This window comes from Gopherus evgoodei, chromosome 5, assembly GCF_007399415.2.
Source record: "Gopherus evgoodei ecotype Sinaloan lineage chromosome 5, rGopEvg1_v1.p, whole genome shotgun sequence".
Lineage (NCBI taxonomy): Eukaryota > Metazoa > Chordata > Testudines > Testudinidae > Gopherus > Gopherus evgoodei.
The window spans coordinates 21,150,375-21,169,224 of NC_044326.1; the positions used below are offsets into that span (position 1 = coordinate 21,150,375).

At 42.0% G+C, this 18,850-nt stretch overlaps 1 protein-coding gene across 5 annotated transcripts in view; it reads left to right on the forward strand.

The window, feature by feature from the left end:
* RGS12 (regulator of G protein signaling 12) overlaps window positions 1-18,850 on the forward strand; it is a 168,036-nt gene that overhangs the window by 67,354 nt on the left and 81,832 nt on the right. For 4 of the 5 annotated variants that reach the window (XM_030563834.1, XM_030563835.1, XM_030563836.1 and 1 more), the window contains one exon: window positions 3,133-3,154. In XM_030563834.1, coding sequence (XP_030419694.1) covers window positions 3,133-3,154 — 22 coding nt within the window. Of the gene's footprint in view, window positions 1-3,132; window positions 3,155-11,356; window positions 11,476-18,850 lie in introns of those variants that run through there. The other variant, XM_030563838.1, reaches the window with a different exon arrangement.

Below are 18,850 nucleotides of genomic sequence, written 5' to 3' on the forward strand. Positions count from 1 at the left end.
ATCAGTGATCTGTGCATGTATACTGTAGAATCTAAATAACTTGCCAATTTTTACTGGCTGTGTTAGTTATTTCCATAAAATCATTTTTATACGCATACTGTATCAAATCTGTCCCGTAAGTATTCTACATAGACAACTGAGAGTAGAACGTGACCCATAAAGTACCGCAGTTTCAAAGTGAGATCACCGTACTACTTACAAAATCAGGTCTTGCAACTTCCTCTCATGGACAAATCTAGACAAGTTTTTACTGAACGTTTAAAGAGAGAAACTGCTACCTTTGAATGCTGACTGTATACTGTTTCTGACAAAGGTAAATTGAGTTGTTTTTTTAAGCACTCACAAACATGTTTAAAACCCATTACTGTACAGCTGTGCCACTGTAAGCCTGTAAAAGTAGACATGGCCTTAGTGCGTTAAATTGTTGTAATAAGATATAAATCCAGTGACTCTGTTCAGTGATTTTCAGTGTCTAGCAGAAATTGAATTTATGCTCCTAGGCTCATCTTTTGAAAGTGTTGTGCAGGTTTCCTTTGAGGATGAGGATTGATAGGTCAGATATAGACTGATGGCTTTGTGAAAAGTGTACACCCACAGGTGTTAATGTTTTTTGTCTTTTATCATTTTCATGTGAGAGTTCATTTGAGAGCATAGTGATAGTTTGGTTTCACCCACATAGTTATTGGGGCATTTAGTATACTGGATGAGGTATACCACATGTTGTAATAGGCATGTCTAGGATCCATGAATCTTGACAGGTGTGTTGTGTAGTGTCTTGATCATTGTAGCAATGGAGATATGTGTGCAGATTTTGCATCTGTTATTCTATCAAAGTCTGCTGTTGCTTTTGAGTTGAGTTGCATCTACCTACCTTTGTAGTGTAGACCAGGGCTAAGAAATGTTACTTTACAGTTGTTAACTGCCTAATTACTGAAAGGGAAGTAAATGACACACTCTTAAAGGTGCTAGTGAAGATTCTGTTCATTTCCATCAATGCCTTTCAAATATAGCAAAAAAGGAACACCATTAATGTTTGAATTAAGATGCAGACAGATATGCTAAGGTAACAGACTAGACCTAAAAATGTGTTCTGAGAAGTAATCTGATTACTTTTTGCCTGAAAAGTACACCTATATTCATTTGTTATTTTTATTACCTTTTTGGCAGTCATTGTTGTTTAGGTTCTGAGTAATGGTGTTGAAGTCTTAGTATTCAGTATAACCAAAATTTCACCGTGCAATATGTATGAGTAAAACAAAAGGAATCTAAAAACAGTCACTGATCTGTTACTTCCATAAGAGTTTAATAAATACTGTGTAGTGGACTATATTTAGTACACAGTATTCAATCATGTAGATTCCATTTTAAAAGTAGCTTTACAATTATTATTATAAAATGCCAGATTTGAATGTGAAATAGTTGCTAGACTGTCATGCAAAATACTTTTCTTATAAGTTAGCATAAAACATTTTATGCACCCTCATGAACACATCCCAAATGCTTGAGTCCCTGGGTAGCGCTGTTGAATGAGTTTGAGGGAGATTCACAGGTGCTACTTGGATTATATTATTATGCTTTACAAATTCAAAGGGAGATATTTATTTTTATATAACTTCACAAGAAATGCTGTTTCAGTGATGCATGAAAAGAAAAGCAATGATTAAAAAAATCTATTTTGATTAAGATTAGCATATTAAAATGACAGGCTTTAAAAATTCCAAATTATTACTAACTGATATTTTTTTAAATGGGACCAAATCCTCATCTGGTGAAGCTAATGGAGGTATACTAATTTTATTGATCTAGTACATAAATATTATACAAAGGACTTCATTTAAAAATGCAATTAAAGTTTTAAAGGTGACTGAAAGTTTTTGCAGGTTTGTTTTTTATTTTTGCTTTTTAATTTGACCTCTGCCCTATTTTTGTTTGTTTATGATGTACACATCCTGAAAGGAGATATGTAGGTTCCCCCCCCCCCCCCCCCGATTGTCCCTTATTTGAGAAATATCATAAATGAATAGTCTGAACTTTTCTGGTTTTGTTAGAAGACTACGAGGGGGTAAAAATGTGTTAATTAAAGGGACAAGGATTTTTGAATCAAAGAGGACTTCCCTGATATAAAATGTTAGTCATTAGAATGGATGCTAACAAAAAAGAATGAACAGAAAAAGTTTGGTCTGACCTAAAAATTGCTACCACCTCTTAGCTTCTGCTCAGCTCAGGGTGGAGAGCAAGTATTTGTTTATTGTAACAGATGTTCGGGGAATGTCCACACACTAGCTTTTACAGAAGTTTTAACTACATTAAATTAATTGGCAATCCAAGGTAAGAAGTTTTGTGTAGACAAACCCACATTGTCATAATCTAACTGGTTCTCCACTCATCCTAGGACCCTGGGCTATGTCAACGCTGAAAAATTTGATGTGAAATCCTTTTGGAAACAAGTGTACAGGTAATGGCTCTCTCAACGTAGCTAGTTGAGATCAGTACTTTAACTTCCACGTAGTGTGTTGGGAGGTATAAGCTGGACCTTCACTAGCTACATTAAGGTAAAAACTACCTGTCTCCACTAGGATTTTACATCAAGATAGCTAAGTCAATGTAAAAACATGGTTTTTTCCCTCCCAGCAGACATAAAGTCCAGACTGAATTTCTATTGTAAAAACACAAGTGTGAGGAAAAAGAGAACCTTTCAAATCTTATTTATACATCATGGAAGGACAAAAAAGATGACTTTTTTTTTTAAACTTTGAAGGTTACCTTTAAGAACATAAAGATCTGATCTTGCAAACATGTACACACAAGTAACTTTGTAAGCAGTCCTGTTGAACTCAGTGTGAGTATATACAGTGGGAAGCAGGTTGCCCAATAAATATTTGTGGGATCAAGCTACAGTATGTTAGCTCAATAGCTTGGGAGAAGTTTGGTAGGAGGCAGCAGCAGCTGTTGGAAAATAACTGCTGACTCATTTATACTGTCTCTCCCCTATGTCAACTGGGGCTGATTGATTTTCGGGGCCAAAATGCAAAGACTGATCAGCTCTTTCAGTATTGTATGTTACTCAGAAAAGCTTTTCTGTATTGTCATGAAATGTATGTAATTCATCTCTTTCTCTCTCTTTTATCGTAGTCTGCAACTGTGTCTGATGGAGGTAAGCTAAAATTTGTTGTCACTTTTGTTAATATTCAGAAAATCAAAGTTCCCACATTAAATAGTGTGGTAAAGTGTGATAAATAAAATGTCATATGAGAAGTGTTTGCTTGTTAAACATGATGGGCCCATACTGCAGTCCTTAATGATGCACTGACTTCAGTAGGAATTGTGCCTATGAAAATCCTGAAGGATATTATTAAATTTGGAACTGATAAAAGCTCATTTTTTAAATATCCTTTATGTACTGTATATTTTTACCATTGTACTTTTCATCAACAGCATTTCATTTTACATGTTAAAACAAGTTTTTTACTGTTTTGTCTTGCAGAGACTGCTCCTAGCGCATAGGTTAGGTGTGAGCTCAGAGCTTTTATTGAAACTAAAAGGAGTTTCTTTTTATAATGAAGTAATGCATTCATTTTAGATAATGAAGACAGCATCCTGAAAAACTGAATAAGTGTAACCCAACCTGAACTTCTTGCTGTTCTGGGATAACTATTGGGTTTTTTACCCGCAAAAGTTTATGTCCAAATAATTTGTTAGTCTTTAAGGTGCTACCAGACTCCTCATTTTTGTGGATACAGACTAACATGGTTACCCTTCTGATATTGGGTAGAGTCACTATCTGTGCTACATTTTGTGATGAGCCATCAGGAATTGAGAAGAGGCTAACTCACTCTTTCATTTGAGAACTCTGAATCAAAATCCACTATTAAGAATAGCATTGCCTACTTGGGCCTCCTACTATGCTGGGCTTCAAACAGAGAGAAAGAATTGTGTTTAAGTTCAGTCGAATGACAGTTCCAGCTAATTAAGGTTCTAATATGGTTAGGCTGGCAAAAGTTTGGTAGAACCTTATTTAAAAACAAAATAGTTTTAGCTAAGTTGTAACAAGTGACTGAAGAAATTCAACACATGCTGAACATTTTAAACCAAACAAAAAAGAAAAAGAAAAATGTGTTCTATGTAGGCGAGAACATACTCTTTTAGCATGACACTTGCACCATTTGGGCCCATCCATATTAACCAACCAAGTTGTGTTAGAAACCAGTTTAGCTGGAACAGTTTAAATATGATTCCATAACAGTATACAAGGCCTTTAGTATAGCTTAGTTAACACTACAGGTTGTTTGCTTCTAGAGTTGCCTCACTTGGTCCTGCAAAGGATCAGTGTTGCATGTATTTTATCCATTTTGGCTTTCTTCAAGTACTGTATAATATATACTGTTTTATTAGGGAAAAGGACACAGACATCTGTTTAAGAAACAAGCGAACGAAAACGAAAGAGATTCTGAAGCTGGAGGAGGGTAGGGTTAGTTGCCTGGGTTTTTTTTTTTTTTTTTTAATCTAAGTGGAAGAGTAGCAAAATATATTCTTATTATTCATTCCTCCCCTATCTTTCTTTGTCATTTCTTGTATTAAAAAAAAAAAAAAAAAAAAAAAAAGGCCCGTTTGGGCTTCAGCCAGAAATAAAACCCTAGACAGAGTTCACTGTGTCATTTTGCTAGCAGATAACTTATCCCATCAGGTATTTTCTCTTCTTCAGTTGTCACCACTGTCACAGCACTTGGATGGGAGGTAGAATATAGTCTGTTTGAAGCCCACCCACTAATTGGCCATGCGATAATAGGGGAAAAGGCAATGTGCACCTATTCCATCTCGTTTCTTAAACAGAGGTTATATCTTCACTCTAAAAGGGTGTGTTTTTACAGTAAGTAGTCTGTCTTGATGGAATATTCTAGCAGAGACAAGGCACAGGTTTGTTTTTTTATCTCAATGTAGCTAGTCAAGATAAAAACCCTAAGTGAAATGTGTAGGGTTGACCCTGACTGACTACATCGAGGTAAAAACTATAATGCCTTGTCTCCACTATGATTTTACATCCAGTTAGCTCTCGAGTTTCCCATCTCAGTGTAAAAACCACATCTTTTTATCTGCAGTCAAGACAGAGCCTAACATGCAGACAGTGTTTCTAGGTTTACTAATCTGAATATTGTACAGACTGCTAATTCCATAAGAAATGATTTCTGTCCTGAAAGTTTATGTATTATAAATTCGTTGGTCTGAAAAAAGATTATGCATTACCTGCTTGTCTACAATTAAAAGTATTTCTCCTTCATGGCAAGTCTAATCTCCATTTGCTGAGGAAATGGGAACCCTGAAGTAACACTCCCTTGATAGTAACATCAAGCACAGTGTACTTCATTTGTCAGTTTTATTAGAGATCTCTGTCTTGTCATGTCCCGCTCTCCAGTATTGTTACTGAAGTTATTTTCAAGTCTAGGGATAATTGTATTTTCACAATGAATACTGTAGAATTTGATGGAGTCGTGAAGTCTGAGGGCTGTGTAGGTTGCAGAGATAAAAGAACAGATTGTAACTTGCACTCAGTATTCTGTTCTATATCCTAGTATTTTATCTGTCTTGTCAGTTAGTGCTGAAGATTTAACACCATACATTCTCTCAATTTTTAAGATACCAGTGGGTCCTAAGTTCTGTACAAAGCTATAAAATGTAGATTATGTGAAGAGTAATATTTAATAAATGCTTAACTACAGTATATAGAAGATAAACTGGAAAAAATAAGATCCAAGAGAAAAGAGTGAAACCAGAGAAATTGAATAGAAATAAAATCTTAACTAATTTCAGCTATAGCTACACTAGATATAATGTTCTGATTAATGTCTATGACAATTAAAATACTTACTTTCTTTGAAAATGTCAGACCAATAATTTTTATTTTTTATTAATTTCAGCACTTCATTAGAAGACCCACAGAATAACGTATTTTCAGGCTTGTCTAGGTTAGAGGAATTTGCTCCAGTGTAACAGCATTAATATAGTTACACAGTGCAAGTTTCTCTTACCTACACAAGCCATTTATATTAGTATGTCCACTTGTAAATTATATGTATTTAAATCTATCCTTGCAACTAGAAAAGGGGACACACCAACTTTTTTTTTACACTAGTGCCTCGTTATGTAAAAGCTTTACAATAGAGTTTGGCTTTGGATGCTCATTGCTCAAAGCCATTTTCAGTCAGATTGTGTACTAACTCCAAATGTGCACGTTTGGGTTGTCACCACCAAAATAAAAAGGTATATATTCCCACTGGCCAAAATTTTTGGATTTGGGCACCTTCAATTATGTACCCGAATCCAGACTGAGACAAATTAAATAAGTGGCTTGATTTTCAGAAGTGCTGTGCAGCCACTGCACTCATTTAAATCAGTAGGATTTGATAGGGTTTGAGCACCTCCTAAAAATCAAACCACTTATTTAGGTGCCTAACTTAAGACACCCAAGTTTGAAAATGTTGTCATTTTCTTCAGTAAGTGGGAGGAGAAAGATCAATATGGGGAAATTATAGTAAGTACATTTCCCTTGAAGTTTTAATAGATATTTGAAAATAAGTCTTACAGGCTGTCGCTGAAGGAAGGCTAAGCCTATAACCTCTCTTCCTCCTGTATGTCCCCTCCTTCATCCCTCTGCCCTCAACTGACCACTTGCCCTTTGTACGAGGTGAAGAGTTCTTCTAAATATAACTTACTTGAAGCTGAATTTTGAGCTCTAAACAAACTCACAGTCCACACACCAAATTCCATCCTCAAGGAAATAAAAATACCAACTTTGTGAGGGCTCAGAAAACTGGCTCAGCTTTTCTTGTATGCATGTCATTGGGGAAATATTAAGGTCAGTAGCCCTCAGAACAGAGGGATTTGCATAACCAGTGTGGAGTTATTCAGGAATAACTGTCCATATACTACTCTCTTCAGATGGACTAATGGTGATCAGCAAAAGAACAGGGATTTGCTTACTGAGTAATAACTGAGAAATAAACAAAATCTGATTTATGTAATGACTCACAGTTAGTGTGACCAGATGGGACAGTCCTGATTTTTGGGGCTTCTTATATAGGCACCTATTAATATCCAGCCTGTCACTATTTTTCACACTGGCTATGAGAAGGGTGACCAGATAGCAAGTCAAAATGCAGAAAATAATAAAATTGAGAAATGAGGTTATTGGTACAGATCAGTAGCTATATTGCACCTTTGCCCTGAGATCTGCAGAAACCATTTTATTTCACTATCATTTCTTGTTCTGTGAGGCTGTGTCTAGGGCCTGGTCTACACTACGCATTTAAACCGAATTTAGCAGCATTAAACCGATTTAACCCTGCACCTGTCCACACAACGAGGCCCTTAATATCGATATAAAGGGCTCTTTAAACCAGTTTCTGTATTCCTCCCCGACGAGAGGAGTAGCGCTGAAATCAGTATTGCCATGTTGGATTAGGGTTAGTGTGGCCGCAAATCGACAGTATTGGCCTCCGGGCGGTATCCCACAGTGCACCACTGTGACCGCTCTGGAAAGCAATCTGAACTCGGATGCAGTGTTCAGGTAGACAGGAAAAGCCTCGCAAACTTTTGAATTTCATTTCCTGTTTGCCCAGTGTGGAGCTCTGATCAGCACAGGTGGCGATGCAGTCCCAAATTAAAAAAGAGCTCCAGCATGGACCACACGGGTGATACTTGATCTGATCGTTGTATGGGGAGACAAATCTGTTCTATCTGAGCTCTGTTACGAAGACGAAATGCCAGAGCATTTGAAAAAAGTCTCTAGGCTATGATACAGAGTCCACAGCACAGTGCTGTGTGACAAGCGTAACGGAAAGCCAAAGAATCAAATGGACGCTCATGGAGGGAGAGAGGGGAGACTGAGGACTCCAGCTATCCCACAGTCCGCGCAGTCTCCGAAAAGCATTTGCATTCTTGGCTGAGCTCCCAATGCCTATAGGGTCAAACACATTGTCCGGGGTGGTTCAGGGTATATCTCATCAATTTACCACCAAATCATTTCTTGACTTTTTTCAATATCACCCTATGTCTACTGCATGCTGCTGATAGTCGTGGTGCTGCGGCACTGAACAGCAGCATCCTCTCCCCTCCCCTCCCCGGTGGCCGACGGTACAGTACAAAAGGACTGATAGCCGTCCTTGTCATCAACTCATGAGTGCTCTTGGCTGTCCTCAGGTGAGGTTGGCCAAGGACGCCTGGGTAAAAATAGGAATGATTCCCGGTCATTCCCAGCAGATGGTACAGAACGGCTGGTAACCGTCCTCATCATAGCAACTGGGGGCTGAGTTCCATCAGCCCCCCCTTTCATGTCTAAAGAAAAGATTCTGTACTGCCTGGACTATCATAGCAGCGGGAGGCTGCCTCCCCCTCATTTTATCTCACTAAAAAGTCACTGTTTCTTATTCCTGCATTCTTTATTACTTCATCACATAAATGGGGGGACACTGCCACGGTAGCCCAGGAAGGTTGGGGGAGGAGGGAAGCAACGGGACGGGTTGTTGCAGGGGCACCCCCCCATGAATGGCATGCGGCTCATCATTTCTGCGGGATCTGACACGGAGGGGCTGTGCCCTCTGGTTCTCTGATACGCTGGTTCTCTAGTACACTTGCCCCAAATTCTAGGCAGGACTGACTCTCTTTTTAGATAAACCATAAAGGAGGGAATGACCCGGGGAGTCATTCCCATTTTTGTCTTTGTGCCCCTGGCCGATCTCAGCGAAGGCCAGCCAGGAGCACCCATGACAGAAGCAGACGGTACAGAACGACTGATAATCATCATCTCCTCGCCAATTTACAGTGGCACAGCAGACGGTACAGAACGACTGGTAACCATCTCTACTACCTTGCAAAGGCAAATGAATGCTGCTGTGTAGCACTGCAGTATCGCCTCTGTCAGTGGCATCCAGTACACATACGGTGACAGTGACAAAAGGCAAAATGGACTCCATGGTTGCCATGCTATGGCGTCTGCCAGGGCAGTCCAGGGAAAAAGGGCACGAAATGATTGTCTGCCGTTGCTTTCACGGAGGAAGGAATGAGTGACGACATTTACCCAGAATCACCTTCGACACTGTTTTTGCACCATCATGCATTGGGATCTCAACCCAGAATTCCAATAGGCAAGGGAGACTGTGGGAACTATGGGATAGCTACGGGATAGCTACCCACAGTGTAATGCTCCAGAAAATCGATGCTAGCCTCAGTATATGGACGCACACTGCTGAGTTATTGTGCTTTGTGTGGCCGCATGCACTTGACTTTATACAATCTGTTTTACAAAACCGGTTTATGTAAAATTGGAATAATCCTGTAGTGTAGACATACCCTAGAATAGCCTTTTCTCCCCACACTTCCAACTATTGGTACAGCAACAATGGGAGCACTAGCATCAATAGAGTGCAAGTTTGTTGGTGTTTTAAACATTGTACCATTTCGGCCAACTCAGAGAGACAGTAGTTAAAATGCCAGATGTCTTCACTCCACTCTTACCATCGCTATCACTGACGGAATTTCACAAGGGGGAAATTTTAAGCATAATATAGTGTTGACAAGGTCAGTGGGTATACATTTACAGTATATCAGCACTCATCCATCTGGCCTTCCTTCTCAGAGATGTGGGCATTTATTAGTCACTGAAATACCCAGACAGTAGGTGAGGTAATTTAACACTTCAGAATTTTGAAGTATGTAATTTCTGACCTGTCATCCCCCCCACCCGCCGATTGGTTCCACAAAGTGAGTGTGTATTACTTTTTACTTTCAAAGAATAGTAACTGAATGTATGTGAATGTTTAAGCTCTAAATTGAGCTCTTCTAAAGCATTTCACTGTAATTGCTGCTGCTTGTGGATGCTGCTTTGTTGTTCTCATCACCAGAACTAGTTTATTTTTTCATAAGTAATCTGTATGGAAAGCTTAGAACATTTACAACTGCAAAATATAGAACTATATTTTTAAAACACAACCACAGAAGATGCAATAAAAATGTGACAATTCTAAAATAGATAGATAAGAATAGTGTTTCAAAGTTGCAAATAGCTGATGAATTGTCTCCTCTAATAGACCTGTGACTTATCTTTTAGTTCTTATACCACTAGTCCACAGTTACAGTAGATGGATTCCACTGTAACATAAATAATTAAAGTTCCTTTAGCAACAGCGGTGAAAGGTCTTTTCTTTAAATTATTTATGTAGCATTTTATAGTGCTTTGTGTTAAGTATACTGTTGGTTTCCTCAGCTTGAAGCCATGAGGGAAAAGAATCACTTTTCTCAAAAGTGTGTAAAAGACTAATGGGAATTGTTGGAGGAATGTTCAAGATATTAGCTTGTCTTATCCAGGAAGAAGTTACAAAGTAAAAATGTCCCAAGCTAAGGAAAGAATCCTCACCCAATGTGCTTTGGGGAATTACAGCTGAATTTGGTATGGATTCAGAAGGATGGTTTTCAGTGAATGGTTTGAAGTATTTGGTTAAGTGGCACCATAGTGGCTCTTATCAGCTTTATCCAGGTAAGGTCTTTAGTGATTATATAGAATATCTTCTTCCTGTGACTTTAGACATTTAGTAATTACCAGGAATGTGCTGAGCTGCTCATTATAAAAAAAAGTTTGTTGTCTGAAATTGAAATCTACAATAATATTAAAAGATGCATACAAATAAATCACTGAAATATATTCTAACCGTATTCTTTTGCAAGGTTTAAATCAGAGCTTTCGAAGCCAGATTATCTTTAACACTTTTCAATATTTAATTGATAAGAACAATGCATGTTCTGTGGAATAGCAATCTGTTTTGTAAATAAAACAAAACAAAAATAACTCAAAAGGTGTATCATGCTTCTTATGAAGGATTTAGGTTTGTGAAGAGTAAGTTAGCCAGTCTGTCACATATGTACATAATCAAGAAAACAAAATGAAACAGACTCCCTGTCCATGGAGTGGCAGATTTCCTCCTCTTAATTTTTATTTTATTGAAAAATTGGGAAAACTTCCTATTGGTATATCATGGTGTGTGCTAACTTTTAAGCCATAGAGAGAATTTGTTTTCCAGATGTTTTATAGAACAATTTCTGTTTCTCCCCTTTGACAACGGCATGTTTTAGTGTCAGCATTGTGGTGCAGCTGCTTACAGGTTGTACATTTACTAAGGTTAATAGGTTTCTGTGTTTTGTATCATCTATTTAGATTTCAATATAGAAAACCAAAGTGGAAAATTGAACATGACTTTAAAAAAATATTTTTGTCCATAGTATGGTTTCAAGTACTGTTGTCATCTGGGTGGGAGTTAAAGAATAAAAGAAAAAATTGTTTGTTTCTTGGAAGAAAGTGAGGAACAAAACTACAATTGCTCCTTGGAGAAATGATAGCAGTGGTCCTAGAATAGGATGAAATAAAATGCAGTGTAAGAATGTCCTGGAGCAGACTAACTCATGGAGAGAGAAGGCTGAGAGAAGTAGTGGGTGAGTATGTAAAGAAACTAGGAGGGTTCTGGGTGTGGCCAATGTGAACAGTCATTTCAAAGCATATTTGAATGTCTGAGTATGTATAGAAGTCTGTGAGGGGCTGGAAGAAAATCATCATTTTAAGAAATTTTGGGACAAAGGCAAAGAGTAACTTTGATCACTCGTGTACTCTTTTTTTCCAGATCCCTAGATTCAAACTGTTTGGCTCTTTTGATTGAAACCAAAAGAGCCAAAGTGATCAGATGCTAGCCATTATGGAGATAAAAACATGGTGTGGGTGTCACCATTCAGGGGGCACTCAGGGCTGAGAATCACCTTGTTACCCCCTGTCTCCAACCTGAGAGAGTACTGCCTGTGCCTGGCTTGGTGTCAACTCCTAATAGTCTTTTAGGAAATCAAGTAGTCTTCTTGGGGCTATGCCGGCCCTTTCTTCACCTTGCAGGTTGACAATAGATTCATCCCAGTTCATGAGTCACTTTGAATCATTCCCTTGTGATCCTCTGTCCCAAAGGAACAATGTGCCCCACTTTACTGGTTTTAAATAAGAACATAAGAATGGCCATACTGGGTCAGATCAATGTCCATTTAGCCCAGTATCCTGCCTTCTGACCAGATGCTTCTGAGGGAATTAACAAAACAGGGCAATTTATCAAGTGATCCATCCTCTATCATCCACTCCCTCCTTCTGAGTGTTGGAGGCTTAGGGCAGGAGTTCTCACAACCAATTTTTTGGTGGCCTCAGAGTGCGGTCACCAACTCTCACTGGTGGCCGCACTGACACTTTTTCCTGAAATACTTAATTAACTTTAGGAAAAACAATTAAATATGCACAGATGCACATCCAAATCATTGTAATATATTTGTATGTTTTTTGGCAGACTCAGCAATAATAATAATGCTGCCTCCCCCTTGGGGAGTGATATTTGTATATTTGTTAATATCATAGCACACTTAGTAGCTTCCTGGGAGGCTATGAAAAGTGATAAATGATATTAACAAACATACAAATATCACTTTTTACAGTGAGCTGGTACGTCTGCTGTGAAAAGTGGATGCTTGCATGTTTGTTAATATCACTTTTTTCAGCAAGACCCAGGACTCATTAAGCCCTGGAGTGGGGGGCAGGGGGATGGGGAGGTAACGGGGGGACAGAGGTGATGGTGGGATGGATGTGGGGCAGGGGAAAGCAGTGGGGCTCGGGACGATGGGAGGGGATGGATGCTGGGCTGTGGGAGGCATCCGGGGGCCAGTGGCAATGGGAGAAGAGGCCCACTGTTGCGTGGCCAGTGCCAGGGCCTGGTGTCTGCTGCCATGTGGCTAGGGCTGTGGCTCAGTGCCTGTGGCCAGAACTGGGGACAGGAACTGGGTGGCTGGAGCCAGGGATCGGAGCTCGTTGCTACGCAGCCGGAGCTGTGAGTCAGCGCCCGGGGTCAGTGCCTGTTGCCACACGGCCAGAGCATGGAGCTGGGTCCTGAAGCCTGGGGCTGCATGGCTGGAGCCAAGAGTCATCAGCCACTGCTGCAAGACTGGAGCCAGTGCTCGCTGCTGTGCGGCCAGGGGTCGGCACCCGGGGCCAGCTCCTGCCACCATGTGGCTGGAGCCCAGGAACAGAGCTGTGGGTTGGCGCCTGCTGCCGTTCAGCTAGGGCAGGGGATCAGCAGCAGGGCTGGGGCTGGGTGGCTGGAACCTGGGGCTAGCGTCCGCCAACACATGGTTGGAACGGGGTTTCAGAAGTGGACTGAAGCTGTGGAGCTGGGTGTCACCTGCTGCCCCATGGCCAGAGCCAGGGATTGGCACCCAAAACCCCGTGGTTGGAGCCCACTGCCGTGCAGATGGACCTGGGGGTTGATGGTGCCTGGTGCCAGTACCTTTCACTGTGCAGCTGGAGCTTGGGACTGGAGCCAGGGGCCAGTGTCTGCTGCCACACAGATGGAACCAGGGGTTGGAGGCTGAAGTCCTGCAGCTGAAGGTCAGGGCCACCTGGCTGGAGTTGAGAGGTTAGTACCCACTCCCCTGTGGTCGGAGCCTGTGGCTCTATGGCCAGTCTCCTGAAGTCCTGCTGCCCAAACCCTCTCCGCCCAAGGTGGGTCAAGAACTCACCTTACTCCTGCAGCGTTGTGCCCCACTTCTCTCCAGAGGCAGTGCAGGGCAGCAGATCCAAGAGCAACAAGGAGTGAGTGGGAGGGGCCAATGCTTCCCCCACCCCCTCTCCCTGCCATCAGACAGGAGATGTCATGGCTGCATGAAAACCCCCTGGTGGCCGCATTTGAGAACCTTGGCTTAGGGACACAGAGCGTGGGGTTGCATCCCTGACCATCTTGGCTAATAGCCATAGATGAATCTATCCCCCATGAACTTATCTAATTCTTTTTTGAATCCAGTTATATTTTGGCTTTTGCAACATCCCATAGTAATGAGTTCGAGGTCATCTGTGTGTTGCGTGAAGTACTTCCTTGTGTGTGTTTTAAACGTCCTGCCTGTTAATGTAATTGGATGGCCCTTGGTTTGTGTGCTATGTGGAGTAACTAATATTTCCTTATTCACTTTCTTCACATTCATGATTTTATAGGCCTCCGTCATATTCCCCCCTTCGTTGTCTCTTTTCTAAGCTGAACAGTCCCAGTCTTTTTAATCTCTCCTCCTGTGGAAGATGTTCCATACCACTAATAATTTTTGTTGCCCTTCTCTGTACTTTTTCTAATTTTAATATATCTTTTTTGAGATGGGGCAACCAGAACTGCACACAGTATTCAAGGTGTGGGAGTACCATGGATTAATACAGAGACATGATATTTTCTGTCTTATTATCTATCCCTTTTTTGATGGTTCCGAATATTCTGTTACCTTTTTTGACTGCTGCTGCACATTGAGCAGTTGTTTTCAGAGATGTAGCCACAATGACTCCAAGATCTCTTGCTTGAGTGATAACAGTTAATTTAGATCCCATCATTTCATATGTATAGTTGGGATTATGTTTTTCAATGTGCATTACTTTGCTTTTATCAACATTGAATTGCATCTGCCATTTTCTTGCCCAGTTGCACAGTTTTGTGAGATCCCTTTGTAACTCTTCGCAGTCTGCTTTGGACTTAACTATCTTGAGTAAGTTAGTATTGTCTTCAAACTTTGCCACCCCACAGTTTATCCCTTTTTTCAAGTAATTTATGAGTATGTTAAACAGTGCTGGTTTTAGTCAGATACTGGGGGATCCTGTTATTTATTGCTCTCTATTGTGAAAACTGACCATTTATTCCTACCCTTTGTTTCCTATATTTTAATCAGTTACTGAAGTTAGGCTTACCAGCCTGTAATTGCCAAGGTGGCCTCTGGAGCCTTTTTTTTAAAAATTGGCATTACAATAGCTATCTGCCAGTCATCTGGTACAGCAATTGATTTAAGTAATAGGTTATATAACAGACCAATTTTATATAAGAGTTCTGAAGGAACTCTTGGGTGAATACCATCTGGTTCTGGTGACTTATTGCTGTTTAATTTATCAATTTGTTCCCAAACCTCCTCTGATATCTCAATTTAGGATAGTTCCTCAGATTTGTGTCCTAAAAAGAATGGCTCATGTATGTGACTCTTCCCTCACATCCACTGCAGTGAAGATAGATGCAAAGAATTCATTTAGCTACTCCACGACAGCCAAAGTTCAGTCTGTTACAGAGCTGTTCACAGAACCAGGAACCAATTTTTCACAAGAACGTGATATTCTCCTCAAGATATCTCCTGAATGAAAGGATTCAGAGGACTTCCCCCTCCTCGGTTATATTGAGATAGTCTTTGGTTTCTGTTCATAGACAGGGCAAAACTCTTGCCTTGTTATAATGTTCCTTTCTTACATTTAAGATGTTTGATTGTTTACAATTGTCTGATGGTTTTCCATTGATAATCTTGAGATTGAGCAAGGCTATTGTATTTCAGGGCAGGGTGACATCACTGAGACACATTATCCCCATGTGCCTAATTTCCTCTCGAAGTCCATAAAGCATGCTTTCAGTATAAATACTAGTCCTTAAATTTACCTGTACATACATCTCACAATGATTATGTCTTTTAACAAGTTATAAGCTTTCTGTTGATACCTTACACGTTACTCCTCATGGATAAATATCTGGTAAGACATTTGTTTGGTATAGTGAGTTTGTCATGTCTGAGGTGAGAATTGTTTGCAAAGATTAGGAGATCCTTTGCATCACAGTGGGGTATTTGGGGAGGGAATTTGAAAGATGAATCTGACTCAGGACTAGAGTGTGTAATTAGATGTGACTAGCCAAGAGGATGTGTGTATACAAAGTGGAAATGGAGTCCTTGGAGGCAGTAGCTAGGTATAACAAAGATCCAGTACTCATAGGTGGCGAGTTATATGGGCCTGTGGTGGCCATGCTACACCAATATTTAGGAATATGGGCCTGGGTCCACCAATGTTTGGGCTTACTGCGCTTTGGGGGGCCCCATGCTTCAGAGGGATGCAGGGTCCAGGGCAGCCTGGGGGCTTGACTTAGGGGGCCTGATGCCAGCAGCAGCGAGTGGCCCAGCCCTCTTTGCTTCACACTGCCCTGCCTGCTCCTGGCTTCACTTGGGGGATGGGGCAGAAGCCAAAAAGAGGCAGGGTGGGGTTTGGGGGAAGGGGTGGAATGTGGGGGTGAGGTGGCCGGGTTGCTTACTGCTGCTGGCCCCAGGCCCCCTGCTAAGCCCCAGGCTGCCCTGGACCCTGCATCCCGCTGAAGTGCAGGGCCCAGGGCATTTGCCCCAGTCCATCCTATGGATGAGGCAGCTCTGCCTCGACCCCCATGTCCCCCTGAAGCATGGGGGGCCCCCAAAATGTGGGGTTTGGGGCTGTTGCCCCATTCTGTCTTATGGAAAGGTTGGCTTTGCTTGGACCCGTTCTGGGCACCATCAAAAATTATACAAACCTGGCGTCCATGCCAGCACTTGCAAACTTGAAAGCAGGGACTGGAATAAAATGAGGAATTCTGAAGGCCCTCGCAAAACTGTTTTGAGAGGAACTGTGGGTATTGCTTTCAGAAACCATTTTGGGGAGGGGTAAGGAGACAGGGATTCAGATTGAGAATCCACAAGAGAACTAGTGGAGACAATGTACTACAGAATGTTTATTCTGTGCACTGAGCAGACAAGTCTCAGACTCTTCTTTCTAGTTGACTCTCAGTTGCCATCTGCACAGCACCATCAGATATCTGTGCAAAGCAAAGTAATTTTAATTTGTAAATTCACACTTACTCTACTCTGAGAGGACCTTAATTCCAGTCATTGAAACAGATTGCAGCACAGTAAAGTAAAATAAATAGAGGCACTTATTAATACTTCTGGAAAAAAATGTGTCCCATGTTTTCAGATTAAGAAAAACCATTGCAGAAATTTGTGCAGATTTTGGAAGGACACTGACTGAGCATGTATTTGGGATTAGAAAGGAACTTTCAGGTTAATTGTTTTGGAATAATTATTCATATTAGTTAAAAATGTCCTTTTCTGAAATAATCTGAAATGTTTTAACAATCTGTAAGTATTTACAATTCTGGGACTATTTTAAGATAGTTCTTGTGGCCCAGCTCCTATTGGCTGGGAACCATGGCCAATGGTGCTCCAGGGGCAGTGCCCACAGGCGGAGGCAGCACATGGAGCTAGGAGATGAGGAAGGGAAGTTCCTGTTGCCTTTCCAGGGAGCCCCACCCAGGTAAGTACCGCCCCACACCCCAACCCTAGCCCCCCCCCAACTCTTGCTGCTGGGAGGCAGCGGGGGCCAAAGACTGCCTCAGCAGCAGCCAGCTTGACTGGCCTGAGCCAGCTGCACTGGGCTGCTGCAGAAGACACCGAGGTCACGGAAAGTCATGGAATCTGTGACCTCCATGACAAACATGGAGCCTTAATAAGACGACAGAAAATATATTGCTTCTGTATAAATCCATGGTACGCCCACTTCTTGAATACAATGTGCAGATGTGGTCACCCCATCTCAAAAAAAAATGTATACTGGAATTAGAAAACATTCAGAAAAGGGCAACAAAAATGATAAGGGGTATGGAACTGCTTCCATATGAGAGGAGATTAATAAGACTGGGACTTTTCAGCTTGGAAAAGAGATGGCTAAAGGGGGGATATGACTGAGGTCTATAAAACCATGATTGGTGTGGAGAAAGTAAATAAGGAAGTGTTTATTTACTCCTCATAACAAGAGCTAGAGGTCACCAAATGAAAATAATAAGCAGCAGGTTTAAAACAAAAGGAAGTATTTCTTCACACAATGCACAGTCAGCTCTTTGCCAGAGGATGTTGTGAAGGCCAAGACTATAACATGGTTCAAAAAAATAACTAGATACAGTCATGGAGGCAGGGCCGGCGCTACCATTTAGGCAGCCTAGGCAATCGCCTAGTGTGCCAGAATAATTGGTGGGCGCCTTTTTGCCAGAGGGGGCAGCAGGCGGCTCCAGTGGAGCTGCTGCAGTGGTGCCTGCGGAGGGTCCGGTGCTCCGTGGCTCCGGTGGAGCTGCCGCAGTGGTGCCTGCGGAGGGTCCGGTGCTCGCGCGGCTCCAGTGGACCACCCGCAGCCATCACTGCGGCAGCTCGACTGGAGCCGCGGAGCACCGGACCCTCCGCAGGCACCACTGCGGCAGCTCCACCGGAGCCGCGGAGCACCAGACCCTCCGCAGGCACCACTGCGGCAGCTCCACCAGAGCCGCGGGATCAGTGCGCAGGGCGGAGAAATTGACGTCCGCCTAGGGCGCTCAAACCCCTAGCGCTGGTCCTGCATGGAGGGTAGGTCCATCAGTGGCTATTAGCCAAGATAGGCAGGGATGGTGTCCCTAGCTTCTGTTTGCCAGAAGCTGGGAATGAGTGACAGGGAATGGATCACTCAAGGATTACCTGTTCTGTTCATTCCCTCTGAAGCACCTGGCGTTGGCCACTGTCAGAAGACAGGATACTAGGCCAGATGGACCATTGGCCATCCTGGGTCTGACCATTCTGATGTTGTGGTTCACGCTTCAGTCAACCACCACTCCAGGCCTCCCTAGAACAAAGCACTTCTAGTTCACACTTTTCAAACAAACACACATGCGCAGCCAAGCAGTCCCTACAGTTAGCACTAGTCAAACTGATGGTCACAGCAGAGAAACTCAGATATCCACCCCATCAACTCAAAACACAGCCCCCAGTGCAGCACTGTAAGGGTGCGAACTCACTCCTATGGCACCTCCTGCTGGTCTGTTCCAGGAATTAGCTCTCCAGCCTCCAGAGCGCCCTCTGCAGGCCGGTGATCTGCTTCCTCTTGGCCCTCATGTCCCTCCCAGGACCCAGTACCCCTTTATCTGGGGTGCTGCCCCCAGCAGTAACCCCTTTCTCTTGGGGTCTC